The 17,418-nt window shown below is 52.6% G+C and overlaps 5 protein-coding genes across 5 annotated transcripts; 2 read left to right on the forward strand and 3 right to left on the reverse strand.

Moving 5' to 3' along the window:
* Window positions 1-1,706: 1,706 nt before the first annotated feature.
* CONPUDRAFT_45668 (uncharacterized protein) lies at window positions 1,707-5,116 on the forward strand (the record flags this gene model as incomplete). Its single annotated transcript, XM_007764348.1, has 9 exons — window positions 1,707-2,420; window positions 2,473-2,654; window positions 2,714-2,882; window positions 2,929-3,089; window positions 3,136-3,524; window positions 3,574-3,877; window positions 3,927-4,047; window positions 4,150-4,756; window positions 4,809-5,116. Coding segments are annotated over 9 exons (2,955 nt in total), but the record flags the coding sequence as incomplete, so codon positions are not given.
* A 2,496-nt stretch (window positions 5,117-7,612) lies between these two features.
* On the reverse strand, window positions 7,613-9,187 carry CONPUDRAFT_44164 (uncharacterized protein; the record flags this gene model as incomplete). Its single annotated transcript, XM_007764238.1, has 3 exons — window positions 7,613-8,038; window positions 8,089-8,708; window positions 8,767-9,187. 3 exons carry the CDS (start codon window positions 9,185-9,187, stop codon window positions 7,613-7,615), a joined length of 1,467 nt encoding a protein of 488 aa, XP_007762428.1.
* A 1,058-nt stretch (window positions 9,188-10,245) lies between these two features.
* CONPUDRAFT_149403 (uncharacterized protein) lies at window positions 10,246-11,315 on the reverse strand (the record flags this gene model as incomplete). The annotated part of the gene is made up of 3 exons (XM_007765691.1): window positions 10,246-10,709; window positions 10,769-11,006; window positions 11,058-11,315. 3 exons carry the CDS (start codon window positions 11,313-11,315, stop codon window positions 10,246-10,248), a joined length of 960 nt encoding a protein of 319 aa, XP_007763881.1.
* A 1,387-nt stretch (window positions 11,316-12,702) lies between these two features.
* On the reverse strand, window positions 12,703-14,881 carry CONPUDRAFT_69599 (uncharacterized protein; the record flags this gene model as incomplete). The annotated part of the gene is made up of 8 exons (XM_007764525.1): window positions 12,703-12,815; window positions 13,015-13,293; window positions 13,363-13,372; window positions 13,477-13,734; window positions 13,800-13,832; window positions 13,883-14,338; window positions 14,394-14,627; window positions 14,684-14,881. 8 exons carry the CDS (start codon window positions 14,879-14,881, stop codon window positions 12,703-12,705), a joined length of 1,581 nt encoding a protein of 526 aa, XP_007762715.1.
* A 309-nt stretch (window positions 14,882-15,190) lies between these two features.
* CONPUDRAFT_69600 (uncharacterized protein) lies at window positions 15,191-16,864 on the forward strand (the record flags this gene model as incomplete). Its single annotated transcript, XM_007764526.1, has 7 exons — window positions 15,191-15,224; window positions 15,272-15,325; window positions 15,376-15,660; window positions 15,713-15,766; window positions 15,914-16,000; window positions 16,064-16,114; window positions 16,164-16,864. 7 exons carry the CDS (start codon window positions 15,191-15,193, stop codon window positions 16,862-16,864), a joined length of 1,266 nt encoding a protein of 421 aa, XP_007762716.1.
* Window positions 16,865-17,418: the final 554 nt, after the last annotated feature.

A 17,418-nucleotide genomic window follows, 5' to 3' on the forward strand; every position in this document is an offset into this window, starting at 1 on the left:
TGCCACATGTGTCATCCACGCGAATTCTTCAGGTATTTCGGCGATAATGCAATGGCATCTTCAGAGAATCTTCCACTGTATGTTGAAGCTGGACAAGGCGAATCATGCAAGATCATGCAACTATAATCTTAAGGCAAGTCAGCAAATGACAGAGTCTTAACCCTCAAGTGGCCTTACTGGAGGCACTCAAAGCTTCTTGAAACCTGAACAATCCAGACACAATCCATATTTAATGGATATGAACACACTTCAACCACGCAGATCTATGCACAACACCTCACTTGTGATCAATACCCTGCAAGAGATCATTATTACTATACTGAACCAGAGTCAAAACCCGCCGTTAACAGACCTTTAGGTGTTCACCAACAGCAAAGGCTTTATTGGAGGCCGATGGGTGTTGTTGTTTGCGGGCCATATTGCAATCAATTGCTAGAAAGTACGGACGATGCAAATGATGGAGACGAGAGGAGATTCGGGCGGCAGCTAGTCTAGATAACGCCCGACTGTTATCAAACATCTGATAAATGAGCCAAGTATAGCCAATACAAAGATATACACATGTGACATGCAGATGACCAATCATCGGAGCGTCCAAGGTTAAATCAGGCGAGAAGCGACAGCCCCGCCGAGGCTCAACAAAGCTAGCCTTTCATGATCATGCCGTCAGGATCATATAATGGCGCCAACGATTGGGAGAGGAGACTCATGCCTGAGCCTGCGGAGTTTTTCTGCTGTTTATGACAAGGCAGGCGCCCTGAAAATGTCACGTTGGTGTAAGGTTGACGGAGCCGACCGTTGGAACCAAAGTTTTCACCCGGGCAGAAGCGACCGAGTTGGATGTGACGCGCCCGAAGTCTGGCTGGCACAGCCACTCGCCAAAATGCCGCCTAAAGAAAGGCGCCCAAGTTTGCATCCAAGAGCAACGGCGCCGTGTATAGATGCCGCTTCAGCTCGTTATCAGGGCTACTCCAGTCAAACTGTCCGGTGAATTTGCGACAGCAATTACGATTTGCCAGTCTTAGCTTTCCCGCCCACGTATGAACCTAACTTATTTGTGATGTGTTTCAGTAACCACTGTTCCACCCACTCTTATTTGTGCCATGGACGCCATGTAAAAGACATTGTAGAGACTGTTTTATAACAAAGCGGATGTCTGCTGATAACAACGGCAATGGCAAATTTACATCAGTATGCGTCAGATTAATCCGTAAGCGCTAAAACATCCGATAGGTTGACTGGACTTGCTCGGGCAGTGGCAAGGCAGCGGGGCCAATCCCGTACTTGTTTGCGATAAGATCCTGATAAGGATCAACTGTCCCATATCCCCTGTCTATCGTTTAACATCCTGGGCTCACCTTGAACGTGATAACGCTGCTTCCTTGTTTTGTATTCCTGTCAATATGGCGCGCACCAAAGCAGGTCATGTTCCTAATCCGAAATCTCTCCTGATGCACCAGACCGAAACAACTCAACATGGGAGCAAGCGGGTTGAGAAGTCCAGAAAACGACAAGTTGATATGAGCAGGACACCGCACAGTCCCCGGAAGGCCAAGAAACCACGCACAAATTCTCCACCCAGACTGCCAAAATTCCTCTCTCCTGAGCCCGCTCCCTCGGGACGGCGCAGAACAAAACGTTGGGTAGGGTCACTTCGACGCAAATCTATGTAATGACCTGATTTGACTACCATATAGCTGCAAATTGATTACTTGAGGATATGGCGGAAATACGAGGAAGAACAGCTCCATGCTCTGCTCGAGATGGAGCGCCGGCGAAATGACGTTTGCCCAAGTTGCCGCGTCTCTCCCACAGCCTGGCGGTGTCTGTCGTGTTTCGGCACTCCGGAGGGCTGCAAGGACTGCATGCACAGCGCCCATAAGCAACTTCCGTTTCACAAAGTGGAGAGCTGGGAGGGGAGTCATTGGCGCCGAGCCACTACAGACAGCTTTGGGGTCCATCTTCATATGGGCCATGACGGCGCTATGTGCCAGAGCCAGGCTACACCTGCGTATGATGAGATTTGGGTTGATCAAGACCTCGGCAGCATCTCGGATGCAGATCGAATTGCTCTCGAATGTGGTCTGGGGCAATCATTCAGTCATCTTCCTCCACCTGATTCCGACACTGATGAAGGCAAAGAGAAAGCGCCAAAGGAGTCAAGAATCACAGTGGTGGATGTAACATCGATCTACGAATTCACAGTCGTATGGTGTGAATGCCAGCCCGACTACCCTTTCCATCGACAACTCCTTGACATGCGTTTATACCCTGCGTCATACAATGTCCCTCAGACAGTTTTCACCTTTGATGTTCTCGAGGATTTCACCCTTAGCAACCTGGAGAACAAAGTACCCGCAAATGCCTACTTTTCTCGCCTCGTTCATGCGACCAATTCAGCATTTCCCGCTTTGGTTCCAGTGCGGAGTTTTTTTTTGTTCCACGTCTTGGTTAAACTTAGCTGTCCTGCAGGATCGATATCGAGAGTTCCAACGTTGCGCACGTCAATGGATGCATTTGATGTCTCGGAAGTCCCATGGGCACGGATATGGCCAGCCTGATCAGGAGAACATTGCAGGGTCAATGGCGGAGTTTTGTGCGGCCTGCCCCCAGCCTGGGGTAAACCTGGCTGAAAATTGGGAAACAATGAATGTGTGAGCCATGGAACACTCACTACATTTCAATTTACGCATAGTTGACATCGATATGATAGTCCAGAGTGGTTGCACGCTCGCCAGCTCATGGTTGATGGCAACTTCAAGCAACAAAATTACCGCATGCGGCGTCCTGAAAATGACATTTGCTTGGGAGATGGTCTCGCCTACACTGTCAACGAGGATGATTACCAGAAGTATCTATCAGTCTCAAAGGAGAAAAAACAGGTACGCAGATATGCATAGAAAGCTACGCGAGCTCATTGAAGGACAGAGATCAACATGTAATGACCACCGCGCAGTACTTCTCACTAACAAGCGGCGGAGCCATGTCCAGGTCACCGGCATTGCGGCTGTTGCATGTGCACGGCATGCATGCTTTGTACCCAATGCAACCGCTGATCTACAATTTGGAGAAAGGCGAGTCCGACTTCAGTCCGCAGTAAGTCCGTTGGGCGCCTTCTCACATCGGTTTTTATAGGCAAATTAATATTGACTACGTCATCGTAAACGCAATCTGGATGATGCTAGTACTTCGGCTTGTCCTCTTCTACGATATTGCGTGTCAGTACATGGTCAATTTCTTGACACGTGTCCGGGACCACCCTCTTCTGTCGTTACCTGCGGGACTGAAGATCATTCCATCCATCGGGCTATTTCACGTGCACGGACACCGGGAAAGTTGCGTCGCACGATATTCCCCAACTTTCATCAAAGGACTAGGTTGGGTCTCTGGAGAGGGAATTGAAACGGTGTGGCCCGGGCTCAATGACCTTGCACAGAGCACAAGGTACATGGCTCCGGGTGGTCGCAGGCAATTTCTAAATTTGCACATGGGCTGGCATAACAACAAAAAAAAGCATGGAATTGGTACGGGACGGGAAACCTTCAGCATATATTGGACTTACGCCGCTTCTAGTGAAATACATCTCTCAGCAATGGGGCAAGGCCATAGCGCGGTATTACAAAGCTCAAGAAGACCTCAGGAAGCTTGAAAATGTCTGCGAAGATGCTCTTATTGCAGGGTGGCAACAGCTACTCAACAAAGCTTACGCCGCCCCTGGCAATGCCAAAGTGAAGGATGAGGTGTTCAATGTCAAAGTTGGGAAACTCCCCTCCCGCGCTGAGAAAGGTCATGAGATCACCCAGCGGCATGGAGCAAAGCGCGAGGACCGCGACATGGTGCGATGGGCAAACTTAGGGATGGACATAGAGGAAGCTCAGTGAGTCCCAAAATACCCCTGTGTGGGACAGTTCTGATTCTTGCTCTAGAATTCGGGTCCAGATTGTTGTTCGGCGATATCAGCAACACCGCCGACGTGTGGACTTATTGACTATCCAAAAGGAGCAGAGAAAGCTTAGTCAGAAAATCCAGGAGTTTGAAGATGGCGCTGTCAAGTACATGGGAGGTTTGGTTCTCAGCCAAGGCGCCGTTATCCGAGAGGACCAAGACATTATGCTTGCAGCCGAGATCGACCCAGATGAAAATGTTGAGGTTCTTGAGGAGGATGTTGACGACCCGCATGCCACAAAGGACGCCCACCCAACTCCTTTGGGTGATGTTCAAGATGAAGCTGACAATGATGACGTCATTCATGCCGACCTCGATGATACCGCTGAACCGGAGAACGTCACCATCGGCTTGCCATCAGCATTCGGTTATAAGCGCTGTATGGCCTTGGGACTGTCACGTGTTGTCGACGTCGAGATGCAGCTGCGTAAAGGCCAGGCCCATGACGCCCTTCAACACATTCGGGACCACATCGGAAAAAAGTCGGTCCTTGCGCGTAAAGCGCTCCGAGAAGTGCGCGGAAGCCAGCGCCAGGAGGGCGCGGTCTGGGACAAGTTTCATGTCCTCAGCACAAAGATCAACCTTCAACGTCTCTACTATAATCGAGCGCGCACTGCCATGCAGTCTTTGGCGAAGCACCCTGAAGAGGTCAGCCAGTATCAGAAGATGACGCGAGTAGATCTACAAGCCCAGACTGAGCAACTCATTCCAGATGCTCGAGGAATGCGACATAAGTCGCTGTCATGGATATGGACCATTGACATAGATGAGGCCCTAGCAGGGAAGGATCAGAGTCAACTCATTAATGCCAGTGAGTGAATAAATGAAGATGTCAATTGTACCACTGATTGAATTATTTGCAGTTGCACAAACGCAATGGTTGATGGCAAAATGCATAGTCGACAGGGCGCAGGAAGAGATTATTCTATTGCGTCATGAGATGCAATGGGTCCCGGCTTCATTCCAACACGCCGCAGCCAAGTGGAAGTCGCTAGCAGAGACACAGCACGGGAAGCAGGTCGGTCATCGCTCCTATGCAATGAGTCAGCGGGCGGCGAATAGTCGGCTCCATGTTATGGCCGTTGCGGCGTTCAAGGCGCTGCTGAAGAAGCGCCCTCCGCCAAATGACTTTAACGTAGGAGTGAGTGGGACAGGTGACGTTACATGGTGATATGGACAACACTAGCTATCTCTTTGTAAATGCAACCTCACCATGATCCTTCCCCTGCCTTCGCAACCATATGGAATGCATCCCTGAGATAAAATGCCATGCAAACCTGTTCTGCGTTGCAGTGGGGCACGGTGTGGCAGAGTGCGTTACCGCAGAATGGCACGACATTGCCAGGCCTATAACGGAAATCAATACCTGTGACAGGCAGAGAGAGCTGGCTGTCCGTGTATATGACACACGTAGCCAAAACATCAAACGACCAATGACGCTGCGTCAGTTCCAGTAAATCAGCGTTTCTCGGTTCGAGATGACCGTGGCGGCAGTAAAAAAAGACGCCCAGAGAGATATTAATCGGCCGGCATTGGGCCGTCCCGACGTGGACTTCATTATTTGAATGCCCTGTCGGTACTGCTCAGGATGGACCATATTCAGGATTGCTGAAAGGAGGCCGAAGACGTCTCAGGACAATGCAACCCAGCCACTAAGCGCCGTCTTGTCCTTCTGTGCCAGTTTACAGACCCCCATCAATCGGAGCTAGTCAATCATCTCTGCCTGAAGTACAGGCGAGACTACATCAGGGAGAAACCACGCTGCCTCCAACCAATCTAAATCAATGAGCTTGCAGGGTCGAACTGCCAATAAGCGGCCAGTGTTTCCGTTGCGGTCGAGTGAGTAGAATGCGCATTTGTCCAGAGGGCACAATATATTGGGCGGCTAGAGTGAGAAGGTGCCATCGGGGCGCTTGTCAAGTGCTTGCCCTGGTGTCAGTATTATTTTGGTGAGGTCAGAAACTTTGCAATGCAAGGGAACGGGCTTACCTGCGCACGCATCAGCGAGGCGGATCCGCACTGCTCGCCTAAAATGGCTGGGGAGGCGTCGGCCTACATCGGGACCGTCGATAGGTTTGTCGATGTAAAGCGCGCTCACGTTCCTTGCGATAATTTCACAATGAGTAATTACATCCATAGGCGACTGTACGAGTAAGATCTAAGCGTCGCCGAGTGTCGGGTCATCAGACCTAGGCGTGGTTCTAGTCGATGTCACCAATCGGAGCAACGTCGGGTCTACACTGCGCACATCGGGTGTCTAATCGTCACGCGCCTTCGGGTGTAGCGGCACTCGTGCGAGGACGGCGGTGGATTCGCCACTGCGAGGAAGTTGTTCGATTGTCTTGCTTTGTTATGTTCCTTCCGAACACCTGATTGCTCGTACGTTTGTAGTTCTATTTTCTTTGCTCTGAACCAGACGCCCTCAGAAGACGCACAGTGGATACATAGTTGTCATATTGTGAGTTCTCACGTACCATCATCGACGGCGCCCGGTCCATACATGGCCAGACCTTCCGGAGATATCGGCAGATCCCCGATGGAGCGCCCTGAAGTCCGCTTTGATTAGAAAATGGCGGGAGATCTACGACTGCCATAGCGGGGTACAAGGCTGAAAAGCTGCTCAGGCTACGCAAACCTAGAGACAATCGATTTACGCAGCAAATCAGCCCGTGGCGGCGTTCGGGCGCGGCGTTCCTGGCAACTTGAGAACACAGCGCCCGGCGCTGTGCTCTACGGATTAGGGCGGAGGGCATGAGGTCTGTGTTGGGAAACTGTATTAGCGCTCACCTTCAACCGCACTGTGGAGGTAGTGGTATTTGAATGTGATACTTCGTATCATCCATTTGCATTGGGGCCGGCATTGCCATATGGTGACAGGACGGAGGCGTCGATCTTGCGAGGTAGTGGTATTTTTATCTAATATAGGCCGCCTAGCCCAACCGCCATCATCAATGCTACTTGCTCACCGGTGAATAACAGTGCCTCCTCTGCATCCTACACCAGAACATTCACGTGAGCTTTTTCAAGAAGCAAAACTCTTGGTGGACTCCGTTCCGCCCATCAACGCCAGTGGCAAATGGCCTGGGCGGCCTATATCAGATCCAAATACCACTACCTCGCAAGATCGACGTCTCCGTCCTGTCACCATATGGCAATGCCGGCCCCAATGCAAATGGATGATACGAAGTATCACATTCAAATACCACTACCTCCACAGTGTGGTTGAAGGTGAGCGCAGCAACCCTTCTACTCTTTCTACCTCTGCTCGTGTTCCTCACGGTGTCAAGCCCAAGCTTCGAAGGACCAAGGTGGAGATCACCGAGATCTCAAGCGGCGACGAGATCATTGAGATATCAAGCGACGACGACGACAATGGCATCCCAGCATCTCCTCCTTCCCTCCTTTGCCCATTCCCAATGCTCGACGCGGTTGACACGTCTCCTGCGTCTCCTGCTCTCCCTCATCCTCCTCCTTCAATCCCCCTTCGACTTCGAGACGAGGATGAGGGCGAATATTTTGACATTGACGGCATTCAGACGGACGACAGCGATGTAGAACACCAGTAAATTACTCTGTACTAGTTCATTTCGATTTGTTTCACCTCTCTAGTTCATGTATGTGAATAATAATTAATGTATTCAGCTGTACAACGTTACAATGAGATGTACTACTCGTTCAATGGGGAATAGTTTGGGTGATGGCCCTTTTCCCGAAGCCGTTCGACAACGTCAATGTTGCGCAACCGGATCATTTCGTCGAGGAAGAAGTTATAGCGTACTGATGTCATCTCACGTACCATGGCATGGTACGAACCGAGCCATACGTTGACCTGCTCGGCGATGCTGGTATTAAACCACCATCCGGAATTATCGTCCTTATGAAGCTCGGGGAAGAGCGCGGGGTTGCAGTTGAGCTGGCAAAATTCGTGCGTGGTTTTATGCTTGTTGATGAGGTGAAAAACGTCGACGGACATACGTACGGTATCCCACCAGGGATCCTTCATCGCCTGTTGCTTGGTGTCGCATGCTGTGTCGTAAATCCAATGTTCAGGTTTTTGAGCGCCTATAATGCTAAATAACGTCTTGACAAATAGCTACGACGGCTCAGAAAAAAAGTGATCGTAAATGAGGTTGTAGGACGTACCAACACATTGGAGACAGCTTCTGCCCCGAAGAGCATGCCACGCCCAAGGATGATACCGCAAGGACGAACCACCGTCTCCTCGCAGCAGGAACGACGCCGAGAAAGATGAATTTTGAAACGCTTTGCCTTCTTGCCAGGGCAGTCTACGTTTACGTCCTCGGCCTGCTCGTCGTTGACACCGACATTTGTGGGGTTAGAGTCGACGTGCTGCACGGGCCTTCCCTCGCTGTCAAGTTCGTACCATTCGTCCGTGTTGTCGGGGAGCGATGCGACAAGCTGCGAATTCAACGCGTCTTCGTTGGGTCCGCTTTCAGCAAGCACACCTTCAGGCCTTGAGGTCTGAACACGGGCGAGTCGAGCCTTGAGCGCAAACATGCTCTTGCCCCGAGCGCGTGTTGACTCTTCCATGGCGCGATGCGCGGGTTTAGAGCATGTGTGGGTCGTCGAAGGGGTCCGGCTGATGGGTTCATTGCAGTTCTCGACGGCGCAGAGACCAGCGTGCTTCTGGTGCGTTTGGCAGAAATGGTCGACTGTAGACCCGAGCTCCTCGGTGCACCGGAACAGCTTGCAAACATAATGTCCAATGGTGATACCGTCGCTGACAGCGACCTGGCATTTGCCTGACAGGCAATACATAGTGAGCTATAGTAGACCGCTGACCTTAATAGAAAAACATACGATATTTCCTTTCTCCGTTGGGCAAGTCCTCTCGCCACACGCGCATGCAAAGGTCACAATAGTGACGCAGTTCGTGTTGACCGAGCCGAATAATCCTTTCGTTGCGCTCTTTCATTGCAAGCTTGAAGCGATTACGTTGTTCGCCCTTGTGCGGAACGCGGAGGGGTACCTTGCGATCCTTGGCGTCGCGGAGCAGAGCAAAGACTGTAAACGCGGTCCACACTTGTTCCTGAGTGAGCGTTGGGCTGGATGGTAATTGATGCTTGGTGGATGACAGTCGAGGGCGAGACCAGTACGACGACTCAAGGTAGTCTCCAGAGCGAGCAAAACTCTGCTCGTACACGCTTGCGTTGCTCGTAGCAGACGTTCTAGATAGAAAAGGCACAATTAGACCAATAGAGGAACTAGATTCGGACAACATACGCGGAGTATAACATCGTGTTGGTCCACATGTTCGCAAGTCTGGCTTCGGCGTAGTGATGCATGTCGACCTCTATATAATCCGGCATGCCAAGGTAGTATCTTCGCTCCTTCTGGGCGACTAGGAGCCCATCGTCGTTGAGAACAAGGACAGGGCGGATGACGTAGTTCGGATGGTATTCCCATCCGCACTCTATCCGGCGCGACGTCAAGAGATGTACGAGTCTGAATGAATGATATGCACTCTCGCAAGTGAATGCAATTGACTTCGCGAACTGGACGCCGTGTTCGATTGTGAACGCAACAACGCGGCGAGGGACGAGTTGTCGTAGCTCGGATTCCTTGTTACAGCTGGTGTTCTTACAAAGGCGAGTCGGCGGGTAGATGTTGACGTATGCTGTCAATATGGGTTCAGGCTGACGCTGGTCTAAAACATAACTTTATGACGTACCTAGACCAACCTTCCACCCTCGTCCGTACTCAATGGTAGTGACCATAGCGTGTAGACGCTCGCGGGCGCGCAGCATTTGCCAAATTTGATGCCGAAAAATGTCCCATAGTGCGTGAACGACAGGTCGGCGGATGCGAAGTGTGTCGGAAAGCCAGCGAGAATGAACAAGAGGGAGAATCGGGGGCGGCGATGTTGTTTTACGCTTGGCCTGTTGCACTATCGCAACATTGTCGCGCCATTCGCAGCAGCGGTCAACGAATGCAAGGACTTTATCGTAGGTGAGGCGAGATTCTGCTAGGATTGGGTTGGTGGTGAAGGCGTGGGCGACGACGGTGATTTCAATAGACATGTTAAGGCTGAGGCAAGGTATAGTACAGGCGGACAAATCTAAATATGTGTTTCTGGTGGCTGACGCGCGACGCGCAGCCGTCACGGGCGGTTGACATCCGAAGTGGCTGTGTCTAGGCGCCAACACCGCGCCGACACAGTGCCGACACGCGGCCGGCACTTGCTGACACCGCCACCAAAAGGTCCCAGATCACCTGCAACCTGCCCTCCGAAGCACCTAAGTCTCTCCGCCAAACGAGCCAGACCGTGTCACATGATTCTTAATCGCCGGCACCTTGCCATTTTTGGGTCTTCCGGAGGCTGAGCCCCTCGGGAGCTTCTCTGCTCGCCTCCGTATGACCTATCTGCCGTCGATTCCCTGCCAATCCACGACAGGAAAGACCACGTTCGCTATCCGGAGAACAGTGGGTTGGCGATCCTTGCACGTGGCTGCTGGGATCGGGGCCGTCCTTGCTCCTATCGAACCGAGCGACGAGGGTAGCCCCAGCGCAGGCGGAGAGCACAGGCTTCGGAGGCAAGGGGTAGGGTAGAGGGGGATAAGGGGAGGGTGTTGGCGTTGTTAACGTTGATGGCGAGAGCCAACGAGTGGGTGTGACAAGTGAAATACTGTCAAGATAGGGAACGATGTCATCGAATACGAAGGGGAGGGGGTGTCTGGAGGCGAATGCGAGGGAGCAGGTTGGTGCGCGAGAGGGGCCGCTGGTGGTGGTGATGGGCGCACAGGCTTTGGGGGCGAAGGCTAGCGCTGGGAGGCATATGGCGAAGGCGATGGTGTCGACGAACTCGATGACGTGAGCACGGGAGTGGGCGTCGACGAGGGAAAGACAGTGGAGGGGGGAGAGGGCGTCGCCTTCGAAGGAGAGGGGAGGATGTAAGTGGGATAGGGTCCTGGGCCAGCGAAGTCTTTGCGGATCCTCGCCTCGAACTCCTGGAGGGTGATCGGGTCGACGTTGAGCTCCCAGTCCAGGTATTGGCACATCTTGCACTCCATCTGGTTGATCTCCCTCAACTGGAACATGCTCTAGGTGACGATACTCCAGCTCTTGTTGGAGTAAGTGTCGTCGCAAATCACCTTGGAGGCAATCAAGGAGGTCGAGACGAATAGTCGATGGCCGGAGGAGCCGCGCGCGGTAGAGAAGCGTGCCTTAAGTCGCTGGAGGAGGGCGAGAGCGGCGAAGGTGACGCAGGCATGCAGCTTGGTTCGATGGAGCGCATGTGCGATGAAATACGGGAGCTTCACCGGAGCCCGACGACGAATGCGGGTACTCCGGGCAGGCGAAGAGGTGAGTGATGAACCGCGCGCAAAGGCGCGCCGCGTCCTTGTGCTCATAATAGGTGTTTGAGGATTTATCAGGACGACCGCTTGGAGCCGAACGGAAGGACCGGGAAGCAGTCGACAACCATCCCAGGCTCCTACCCATCCGGCTCTGACTCGCGAGAGGGCTATATCCGAGGGCACCGACGCAGATGACATATGAGATCATGATATATCACTTTATAGTCGCACCTGTCAAATATCTGTCACATTTCGAACCCAGCCTGAACGTTAGTGCCCTCAGGACGGCGAAAACTCCCTATAGGGCATGTCCGCCTGGAACCCCTCTGAAGGGGGTCGAGGCGCTATAATTGTTGGTCCCTACGGCCGCCCAAAGGCGCCATTTCGGACATACATGCTACCATGGGAAAACCATTTATACGCTTAAGATTTGGCTGAAATATTTTTAAATTGCATTTTTCGCTACTGCAGGCATGAGTGGATATGGATCGACTGATGGTGGTAATTAACTTTGTAAATTTTGGTAAAATGTCGGGTCGAACCCGCGACCTCGGACAAAAAGCTCATCATCAACGTCACCTTACCACCTCAGCCACGAGGCCATATTTGAAACCGCCGCATTTTGAATATATGACTACATACCTTGCGTTCACACTACTCTCCTGCTCTGCGCGACTTCGTGTCAAGCGTCGTGTGCTTGTTCAAGCGCCAGTAGTCGCCAACGATAAGGAATGGGGATGAACTACCTTTTGAACTACCCACCAAGCAGGCTCTGAGGTAGTCTCCAATGGCATAGACAATCTTTTGGTCATCTACTCTATTGAAGTGGAGAGTAAGCTGGGGATACAAGAAATGTGTTATGTACTTAGCAGCGCATTTTTATGTATTTTATCCAAGTTAAATTCATTTATCGCCTCCAAAAAGCTGCGAAAAACCTCGCCAGTCAAGACACCAGATCAAGAGTTCAAATAGGATTTAGGTTTATCGGGGGTCCCATCATGCCCACCGGACCTCCAAAGGCGCTATCCCAGATATGACAGAGCCGCCGAGCGTGCCTGCGGCGCTATCCAAGCGGACATGGCCGGGCCTCTGCCGGGCCCCTCCGGGGCGCTATCAGCGGACATGCCCTATAGGGAGTTTCCGCCGTCCTGTATTAATGTTCGAGCTGGGTTTGAAAACTTTGACAGGTAATTACCATATGAGGTATTTCAAGATTTCGTATGTTATCCGTGTTGGCGCACTCGGCTTAAGCCCTCTCCCGAGTCAGATACGGTTGGGTACGAGCCTGGATCCGTGCTCTCATTAGGCTTACAGGACCGGTTGCTCCATTCTTTGGTCTCAATTAAAATATTTAACGCTCACGCCTCTCGCTTTCCTTGTTCTGCTTTATTCTGCACCTTGAGCTCGCTATTTCCGTGATAAGGGCGACTCGGTCTCCCTATCAACCAGGGAAAATCGGTGGCCTGTCTTGCATAGACGGCGCCCAGACATATATCCATCCTATCGTCCGATAGTCAGATTTCACGCCCAGCGAATGCCGCATTACATAGATGACTGAACGAAGATGGATATATTTTCATGACAGGCCACGTACGTGATGGAACAAGATATAGTACAAAAAACGTCGTGTTAGACAGAAGACGGATTGCGAGACGATCCAGGCTCAGCGCTGAAAGGGTGCGCCTGCTCCATTCCATCATGGTCTGTCATCTGTCATTAGTAGGCGGTGCCTTCATATGATAGAAACACTTACCTTCGGGAACAATGAGCGTGCGAGAATCCTCAGATATCGGCAGGTTCATGCGCTCCATGATGACGCGGAAGTCGGTCTGCAGTCCGCGCACAGCGCGCGCCATGTCTTTGAGCGCCGAGTTATGGACGTCGAGCTTTGCATTCACTTCTCCGTGCCTTTTAGTTGTGGCCTCTTCCATTGTTTGCATCGTGTTGTTCCAAAGCTCCAAGAGGCTTTGGAGCGACGCTTTCATACTTGGCTGCTTTTGATCGTCCGAGCCATCTAGGGCCTGGGGTGGATCTAATGGAAAGTTAGAGCGACGTGGAACACGAACGTCGGCAAAGATATGTGACGTGTCATTGTACGCACCGGCTGCCGCCTGAGGAGTTCCATGCATAGACCAGCCGCATGCAGAAATGGTACGTGAGCAAGGGAAATATGTAATTAATACAGTGCTAATGAAAGGTTTGACGTCGGACTCACTACAACGGCGGCCTTGCCAGTGGCTGATGCTCCACTACCAGCAGGGACAACCACCGTGGCTGTTGCGGCGCTAGGAGCCTTGGACGCCGGTTTCGCGGATCCAGCGTCCTTACTGGATGCAGGCGCCTTGCTAGACCCAGACGGGTTGGCCGCAGCTGTAATGCCACCAGCGCCCGGACCTCTTCGGCGTCGTTTCGTCACGGGCTCAGAGGATTTGTCGTCAGGCGACGCGAGGGGGGGCTCTGTCCTCGGTTTTTTCTTCAAACGCCAGTCCACGTAGATGATTAGTGACGGCTAAGGAGAGGGCGCATATGAATACATACCTTTCGCCCTCTTCCCTTCGGTTTGGGCGTGGGCTGATGACTCAGTGTTCCAACACTGCTCACAAGACAAAGGAGCGACTTACCGGGTCAGACTCTGCTGCGACATTGCTGGCGTCGTCATCGTTGACGTCGTCATCTTGCCTAGCCTTGGTCCGGCTTCGCGTACGACGCTGTATGTCTTCATCCTCCGACACGTCCTTCATGATGGAGTCTTCTTGATGAACAGCCACGGGAGCGTTTGGAGCGGTTTCCTCCATCGGAGATGTTTCCGATGCCTCGTGATTGTCAGCTTCAACTTGAACCGACGCCGACAAGTGATCATCCAGGGTGGAAGGGGCCAGTGGCTCGGCGGGGGTCTCATCGCGTGGTACGGATGGTGGAAGCGGTGCTGAGGGCGCCCGAGCGTCCACGTCGCTGACACCTTGGGAGACGTTTGCGGGTGGCGCCGTCGCCACTGGTACCAAAGCAGGCGAATGGTGCGAGTTTTTGCTGTATTTCAAGGCCGCTAGAGCAGCTACTACGTGAACTTCGTCGCAAGGCTGAAATATGGCACATGAGCAAATGGACGTCTAGACAGTACGACAAATCACGCACCGGGAATGGTGGCTCATCCCACCACCGAGGTCCTGTTTCTCCATTCATGGGAGGAATCCTACACATCTGCTTGGGAAATAAATACATTGCAGGGTTGGAAGGATGGAAGTTGGGCGCGTGGAAATTGCCGTCAACGTGGTACATGGCAACGGTCACAGGACCGAACTTGTAAGGGCAATCTTGATTTGCGCGAGCGACATCCATGGCATTCTTCAGCCATTCCTTGTTCTCGGCCTTGAGGGTGTGTGTACAGTTAGCCAAATGGATGAATGCAAAGTCGGCGTGCTTACGACTTCACGCATTGAGCGCTCGCCAAGCACGTTCAAGTCAACTCCCTGTTGAGACGACTTAATGACTATGTGTGTAAAGCGGCGGTCGATGAAATACAGCGCCCTTTGAACCTGCTTTGGCGCGGAGAGGTTGAATCGCCTGAAACTTTCAGGAGCGTAGGCTGGAAGGATACATGATAGGGCATCAATGCTTGCCATGGCGGTGGGTCGATGAGTGAGTGGATGAATTGGTGATGGACGTCGTGCCTTATCGAGATGAGAATGGTGAGAGCGCCACCGTGTGAGCGGTTTGGGCAAGGGCACCCTCTGGCGTTCTCACGGGTCCGATTCAAGGTTCTGACTCGCCCTGTGGCAGATATATGCCTCCTAGGAAACCTACCGAAGCCGGTACGATCCCCTCCTCCCCCCTCCCGCTACGTTCGCTCACAGCGCGTAGAGCTTAGACTCAGGCCACAGATCGGGGACACCGCGTACAGCAACTTGACAACGAGATCGCTTGGGATGGTAATGTCGGATCAGGGTAGCGAGCCGTCAGAATGGGGTGCGTCATCTGAGATTTGATCAACAATGTGACTGATCTCTAGGCAGATTGGAAGACAAAGGGCGCGAACCTCGTTGAGCGGCGTGACTTGCTGAAAACAGGTATGTGGACAGAAACTGAGAGCCGTCGCTGCACTGACTATGGAGTGAAGCTGATCAGCGTGAGGGACCTGGTTCTGGTCCCCAAATGGAGGACGCCGATATCGAGCAGGATGCTCCTAATGATAACGATGGCGATCAGAGCAGTGAAATTGCTCATGCAACGGACGAAGAACCCGACTCGGAGATTGAACATGGGAGTAACGAGGTCCCCGATAACGTCGAACATCGGTTTCGAGAGCGGCCGTCAATGGACGACGAAGAATCCGACATCAGCGAGGCAGAAGATGACGAGCACAACTTATCCCATATTCCTGATCGTTGGGATCCTGACCCGGGTAAGTCAAGAACTGTCTTTTGTTGATGGGCGCTCACACGACGACGGCGCAGTGTCGTTTGGAGAGCCCTCGGAACTGTTGGGTGGGCGCCAGAACCAGCCGACCTGTGAGTCTCATTAGCTCGGGTGTTATTGGCGCTTACGCTGGCCAAGTCGGGTATCTCGCTTCCCTTGATGATGCCTCATACGAAAGTCGTACGTTTTTCGATGCTGAGCTGGCACTGAGAAAGCGGCTCACTCTGGTTATTGGGTAGCGCTGGGGGCACGAGCAACTCCTCCTCCCGCGACGGACATGGAAGACAGCAACGCTCAAAGCGTGGGCAATAGCCCCATCATTTCAGGTGCGAGCTAGACTCCACAACATTAGCGTCACGCATCTGACATGTCGTCAAACACGTATCCAGTCGCTCCATCCCCGGTGGGGGATAGTGGCCAAGTGGATCCTGCCTCGGCGGGTAAGTCGTACGGTCGACACGGACGCTGCGATAATTAACCCACTCACAGCGGGCACATCGCCCAGGGTCTTCTCCAGCGAGATCGTTCGACAGTTTGGCTCTCCCTCGATGTCAGGGATTAGAACAGCCATCACAAATGATGCCCTACCTACTCGGGGTCCACTCCCCGATCTCCGCGGACATATTGGAACGGGGGCGCTTGCTCAGATACAGACACAGGTGCCAAACCGCGGAGCGCCCACCTCGACCGGAGCGCCCACCTCGACCGGAGCGCCCATCTCGACCGGAGCGCACATCTCGACCGGAGCGCCCACCTCGACTGGAGCGCCCATTCATACCGAAGCGCCCGCTGAGGCTGAACAGGCTCTCAGAACATCGAGTGTGCTCGATGAGCTCGGGCCACTCGGTATGAGTTCGAGGGAGTTCCGAAACATGCTAATGGCCCAAATGGCCGCGCAGCCGTCTCATACTCGCTCATCCCAGTTATTAGATGTGTTCGTCGCGAACTTGCTCCTACGCCTTGGAACGCCTCGAGGGACTCCAGAGGAGATGGTGTCGGCGATCATCACAGAGCTCGACAGAGGCACCCATCCAAAGTGGAGCATGTTCCCTCCCACAACACGTCATGGGTCCACTGTTCGAACTCAGGACATCGATGAAGCAGTGGTCAATCTGGTGATGGTGTGGATGCTCACCACGCAGCGTCAAGGTCGCGGTGGAGATCCCGGGCCGTCGTCACAATCAGGTTGAGATCAACCTCATAAGTTTTGGTAGCGATAATCTGTACATTGTATCAGCATAGTCTTGTATGATTAGAAGCAAAATTGGCACATGCTGCAGGGGACGCCGACCGAGGAGGTCAGTAGCTAGGATGGCCGTTGGTGCCGAGAAGGTCGGGCCAGTGGACATCCGCTGACGATGGAGGAGGTCGAATCCGCGGATGGTTAGACATAAGTAAGATTTACTACAATATTAGTAGTGAAGACTTGTTAGTAGTCCAGTACCTGCTATAGTGTCGGCGTGCAGGTCGGCGTCCAAGTCGGCGTCCAAGTCGGCGTCCAAGTCGGCATCCAATTGCATTGTTTGATACTACTATTTTAGCTATTGTTACATTAGTCGCCTATGTAATGCAGCATCCAATTTTCAGCAGCACAATGAGCGGCATCAGATGAATGGCGGCGTCCCTGAGGAGGTCGGGTCAGCGGACTGGATCAGTGTACTGTAGCTACACTACGATATTCATTGGCAAGCAATCTATGTGCAAACATCAATGTCGGCATACTTCAATCAGGAGATGTTTGGAT

Source organism: Coniophora puteana, assembly GCF_000271625.1.
Source record: "Coniophora puteana RWD-64-598 SS2 unplaced genomic scaffold CONPUscaffold_1, whole genome shotgun sequence".
NCBI classification, from domain to species: domain Eukaryota; kingdom Fungi; phylum Basidiomycota; class Agaricomycetes; order Boletales; family Coniophoraceae; genus Coniophora; species Coniophora puteana.